At 49.2% G+C, this 6,000-nt stretch overlaps 1 protein-coding gene across 2 annotated transcripts in view; it reads left to right on the top strand.

The window, feature by feature from the left end:
* The window catches only part of B3GNTL1 (UDP-GlcNAc:betaGal beta-1,3-N-acetylglucosaminyltransferase like 1), a 115,693-nt gene that overhangs the window by 86,806 nt on the left and 22,887 nt on the right, over positions 1–6,000 (top strand). For both annotated transcript variants that reach the window (XM_021711214.1, XM_021711213.1), the window contains one exon: positions 5,549–5,644. In XM_021711214.1, coding sequence (XP_021566889.1) covers positions 5,549–5,644 — 96 coding nt within the window. The remainder of the gene's footprint in view (positions 1–5,548; positions 5,645–6,000) is intronic.

Genomic DNA, 6,000 nt, shown 5'->3' with positions numbered 1-6,000 from the left:
CGCAGGTTTGAGACTCGTCTGGGCCGCGAGACCTCATCTCTACAATAAATCAAAAAATCAGCCGGGCGTGGTAGCTCATGCCTGTAATTCCGGCTACTTGGAAGGCTGAGGTGGAAGGATCACCGGAGCCCAGCAGGTCGAGGCTGCGGTGGCCGGAAGCGGCCACTGCACTCCAGTCTGGGCGACAGAGTGAGACTCCAACTCAAAAAAATAAAAACAAAAACAAACAAAAAAAAATACATGCCTAGCATGTGCTCTGTTTTAGCATGTTGTCTTCTAGGGGCTGGGGATTGAGTCAGAACAGGGCTGCTGCCCATGTGTGGATGTGGGCACTTACCAGAGTGTGTCCCTCTGCCTGCGTCTGTGTGTCCCCATGTCCCATCATGAGGTGGAGTCCAGAGCAGCATGTTTGTGTGGGGGCTGGGGAGTGGGAGGGGCAGTGGCATGGGAGGGCTCCTCCCTGCCCACCTCCTGTCACACAGTGCTGAGGGACCACAACCACGGTGGGAGTCCGCCCAGGGCAGGGGCTGCTGTCAGAGCACTCACCCTTGTCTAAAAGCAGAAGTGGTGAATGGTGCTTAGGAACAAGGACAGATCAGACTGATCGGGAGAAAGGAAACCACACTAGTGCAGCCTTGAGTGGGTAGAAGTGTGTACAGTGCTGTCAATTTAGGGGACGCTTCCCCATTTAGACAGAGGCCAGACTTTCTGGCCCTCTCATAGCCCTGCTGGCTGCAACTCCACCAGCACTCCACAGTAGTAGGTGTGTGGTGTGAACATGGTGCCTGCCCCAACCCTGCAGCTGGTTCTGCAGTGTCAGGGCCTGTGTCCAGGAGGTGGCACGGTTCTGAAGAACATGGTTCCAAAGATAGCTTGAATCTGGCCTCACCTCTTACTGACCATGTGGCATCAGGCAATTAACCTAAGCATTCTGTGCCTCACTTTCCAGATCAGTAACATCTGGCAGTGTCCTTGTCCTCGAGAGGGTTCCATTGTTTGATACATTTGTAAAATTGGACAATACCTGCCTCCAGGACTCCTGTGCAGCTTTTGGGTCCTCGTCATCCCACAACTGTAAGGTGGCATGTCACCCTCAGAAGGTGGAGTGAAGCCTTAGTCACCCGAATGTGTCACTGCATTGATGATTGTGGTGCTGTACAGGTGGCTTCATCACCTCAAACCTGAGTGTGGCTCTGCCCCTGAGGCAGTAGAGCAGGTCCTGCAAGGCCCACACGCCTGCACAGGTGGAGCTGGCAGGACTTGATTGCAGGGCCGGGGCTGCTGTGACCGCCTGTGTATTCTTCTTGCCCCTTGTGTCCATGAAGTGGTGTTTCAGGAATTACTGAAAACCCTCAGAAACCCACAGCTGACACGACACGTGACAAGCACTTCCTGTCCTCTGAAGTTCAGGCCCCCAAAGTCCTTCTCCCTCCCACTGGCCTTCCCTCGAGGCTGTTGCATTCCACCAATCCTGCTGCTTGCTGCTGAAAACTGTGACCCACAACTGTGGGCCCTCTCCCCCCCATGATCCTGCCTTCCATCTCCCTCACTTTGCCCAGACAACCTCTGTGAGTCAGGGGCAGGTGCTTTCGCCCACTCTGTGGAAGGGGAATTGAGTCAAGATCTGCTCTGTGGTTCAGAGAGGACACAGGACAGGGCTCCCACCCATGCGGTGGTGCTCCCATAACACAAGGGACCAGGCACCTGGGTGAGGGAGTGCCCACACCACCCACCTGCCTGCCACAGGACCTACGTGACCCACCTGCCTGCCATGCCCAAACTGTCGTGGCCCAGGGTCTGCAACTTACAGCTTTTCTTGACCTCTGGGAGAATCACAGTGTGAACGGAGCAAGAGTAGGAACTGCAAGGGAGTCAGACCCGTCCAGGGGTGCCCCTGTGCCAAGTACTTGGCAGAGCCCTTCTGGGCCTGGGAGGCCACAAGGCACCAATGTCCTCAAGAAGAGCATGAAATAGTGAAAACACAGGTGTGCCTGTTGTTAAACAGCACCAAATCTTCATGTTGCTGTGTGTGCGTATGTATGGTGTATTTATATATATGGGGGCGGTGTGTTTATGCGTATTTGTATGGTATGTGTTTTATGTGTGTGTGGTGTGTGCATGCATGTGGTATGTGTGTTGATGTGTTTGTGTCTGTGGTGTATATATTTGTGTAGTGTGTTTATGTATAGTGTGTCTTTGTGTTGTATGTGTTGGTGTGTGGTATTTGTGAGGTGTGTGGAATATGTGTTAATGTTTATGTGTATGGTGTGCATGTGCTGTGTGTGTGTATGTACTTGTGTTAATATGTATGCTTATATACACATGATATGTATGTAACATGTTTGTGTGTATGTATGTGATATGTGTGGTATGCATGTGTGGTATGCTTGAGTTTGTATTTGTGGTGTGTCTCTGTGTGGTGTGCGTGTGTTGTGTGTGTGTATGCTGTGTATGTGTGTGTGCGTGCTTGTCAGTGTGGGTGTGTGTGTGGTGGGTCACTCTCATGCCCTTACGGGAGGAAGCTCTGCCTGTGCCTGGGTAGATCACAGGTGTCTGGGGCTCCTAGGGATACTCCCCTCCTACTGCATCCTTCCTGGGGTTAAGATTAAGGTCAGGATCAGAGCCCAGCTGGGCCTGGTGCTAGGGCAGAGGGAAGGCAGGGACTCCAGGGAATCTGCCTCTCTGGGATCCCCTTGTGGGGAAGGAGCCCTGCACGGATGTCTCTGGGTATCACTGGCAGTAGGAACCTCACACATGTGGACTAGGTGTCCTGGTGCCATCGGGTGAGCCCAGAGGATGTAAGAGATTATCTGTTCCAGGTGGACCATGTACCCTGAGCCTGTGAGGGCAGCACAGGCAGGAGGGTGGGTGAGAGGCATCTCTAGGTGCCAGGTAGTGCCCCTGCCCACCCCACTAGATGCTGGGGCTTGGCACACTAGACATTGAAGTTAAAGGACAGAGTTTATCTGTGATCACTGCAGGGAGTGCCTTAAACCAACCCCATGAGCCAGAGGAAGGGTAGTTTTTTTCTAAAGCATCCTAAGTTCAGGCTTCACACCATGAATTGCCAGATGTTGCTGAGAGTTTTAGTGGCGGATGCACGTAGGGCCTTGTGATACCTCTGTCTTCCAGGACCTCCATGGCATCCCTGCTCAGCAGCTGTCAGAGACCCATCAGGATGGGCCCCAACCTCTCTCAATCTCCCTGCCCCAGGACAGGTTCAACAATGAGAAGGATGGGAGCATGAGGACACAGTCAGGCTGGTGTCCTGTTCTACATGCTGGTAGGGTCCTGGGGTGAGAGGGGGCACTTGGGACAGAGACAGCTGCCATGAGGCTATGACACAGCCCTTACCTTGGGGCCAGCTTGCAGCTCACCAGTGCTGGACACACCTCAGAGAAAACATAGGATTTTCTCTTTTAACAGTAAATGACATTAAAAGGTGTGATAGAACTGCCTGTAATCCCAGCACTTTGGGAGACTGAGGCGAGAGGATTGCCTCATAAACTCTCACTTCTTTCTTTTGTTAAATGTATCCCTATTTTTATGCTGTTTTAAATGGAAGTGTTTTCTTAATTTCATTTTTGGATGATTCATTGCTAGCATATAGAAATATAATTGAAGGCCGGGTACGGTGGCACAAGCTTGTAATCTCAGCACTTTGGGAGGCTGAGGTGGGCGGATTGCCTGAGCCCACAGGTTCGGAACAGCCTGGGCAACTTGGCAAGACCTCACTGCTACAATAAATTGAAAAATTAGCCGGGCTTGGTAGCGCACGCCTGTAGTTCCAGCCACTTGGAAGGCTGAGGCGGAAGGATTGCTTGAACCCAGCAGGTCGATGCTGGGGTGGCCATCAGCGTGCCACTGCACTTCAACTTGGGTGACAGAGTGAGACTCTAACTCAAAAAAAGAAAGAAAGAAAGAAAGAAATACAATTGAATTTTTTGTATGGATCTCATATCCTACAACCTTGATGAACTCATTTGTTAGTGCAGTGTGTGTGTGTGTGTGTGTGTGTGTGTGTGTGTGTGTGTGTGTGTACACGTGTAATCCTTAGGGTTTTCTACTCATAGGATCATGCCACCTGGAAACACAGACAGTGTTATTTCTTCCTTTCCAACAAGGATAGCTTTTATTTCTTTTTCTTGCTTAATTGCTCTGGCTAGAATTTCCAGCACAATGTTGAATAAAAGTGGTTTATGAGAACAGATATTCTTACTCCTTTTCTGGCCTTAACGGGAAAGCATTCAGTATTTTACTATTTTAAGTATGACTTAGCTGTGGATTTTTTGTAAATGACCTTTATTGGTTTAAGAGAGTTCCCTCTTATTGCTAGGTTGAATAGATTTATCATGAAAAGGTGTTGTTTGCTTTTGTCAAATGCTTTTTCTAAATGTATTGAGATCATGTAATTTATGTCCTTTATTCTGTTAATCTGGTGTATCACATTGATTTTCATCTACTACTCCATCTATCCTTATAACCTGAGATATGGTGTGTGATCCTTTTTCTGTGGTGGACTTAGAAATCTTTACTAGATTCTTATTGTTGAAGATTTTGCATCCACATTGAAGAGAGGAATGCTGATGAGTTAGGAAGCGCTCCCTCCTCTTCTATTTTTTGTAAGAGTTTCTGAAGAATTGATGATAATTCTTTAAATGCTTGGGAAAATTCACCAGGGAAGCCATCTACTTCTGTACTTTTCTCTGTGAAAAGATTTTTCTTTTTCTTTTCTTTTGTTTTGAGTCAGAGTCTCACTCTGTTGCCTAGGCTGAAGTGCAGTGGCATGATCAGGGCTCACCACAGCCTCCAACTCCTGGACTCAAGCAATCCTCTTGTGTCAGCCCTCCGAGTAGCTGGGACTTGAGGCATGCACCACCACACCTTATATATAAAATGTATTTTCTTTTTTTGTAGAGGCAGGGTCTGTGTTGCGCAGGCTGGTCTTGAACTCCTAGACTCAAGCAATCCTCCTGCCTCTGCCTCCCTAAGTGCTGGGATTACAGGTGTGAGCCACTATGCCTGGTAGTGGGAAGGTTCTTGACTACTCTTTAAATCTCTTACTTGTTAGAGTTGTATTCAGATTTTCTATTTCTTCTTGAGTCAGTTCTGATCGTTTATGTCTTTCTAAGAATTTGTGTATTTCATCCAGGTCATCCAGTTATCATCCTTGTAAGCTATTTCAGGCTTTTCTTCTCGTGATTAAAAGCAACATGTTTATTTTTGGTTTTTATATAAAGCTTCACCATTGTCAAAAGCAGAGGGGACTCCTTTCTATTAAACACAGCCGAGAATGTGGGCACAAGGCTGGTGACCTGCAGGTGGGGTTGGGCTAGCCTCTGATTTCCTGTGGGCCCCGCCCCTTATCTGCCAACCACAGAGGCCAGACACCTTTAGTCCCATTGTAAAGCCCCTCGAACCCTTGACCTTATGGAGAAGAGACATGCAGATGCATCAGTCACTTTTTGAATGACCCTTTATGAAACTAAACTGTAGGTTGTTTGAGAGCTGTATTTCCTGCTAATCTGTTGGCATCTGTTGTGTCTAGGTGTTCACCTCTCATGGCCCCACGGTGGTCATGCCTACCTGGTTCTGCTCTCGAGCATGGTTCTCCCACGTGGGCCCCTTTGATGAGGGAGGCCAGGTAAGTGCCAAGAGGTGGGAATTGGGTCCTCTGTGGGCCAGGGAGGCTGTCCACTGTGGGTTTCCGCACACCCCACATCTACCCTGGGCTCCCGGAATTCAGGAAATTCCCTTTATGCAGGTCTCCCAGCCTTTTCTACTGGCACTCACAAGCGTGAGGTCGTGTTGCTAACAGCAGGGGATTTCTGTATGAGTGTTGTGGATGCCCAGGGCACCTGTACCTGGTCCACACCTGCTCTGAGACGGTCTCCCTGGCCTTGGGTTCCAGATGACCTAATCCTGGTTTAGAAGCTATGCGTGGGAAAGTACAGGGTGTTGACGATACTGGCTGGGCCGTCCCTGGGATAACAGAGGGAG

Source organism: Carlito syrichta, unplaced genomic scaffold (genome assembly GCF_000164805.1).
Source record: "Carlito syrichta isolate Samal-C Ts95f unplaced genomic scaffold, Tarsius_syrichta-2.0.1 Scaffold301934, whole genome shotgun sequence".
In the NCBI taxonomy this organism is placed as follows: domain Eukaryota; kingdom Metazoa; phylum Chordata; class Mammalia; order Primates; family Tarsiidae; genus Carlito; species Carlito syrichta.
This window is presented reverse-complemented; position numbering and strand designations above follow the sequence as displayed.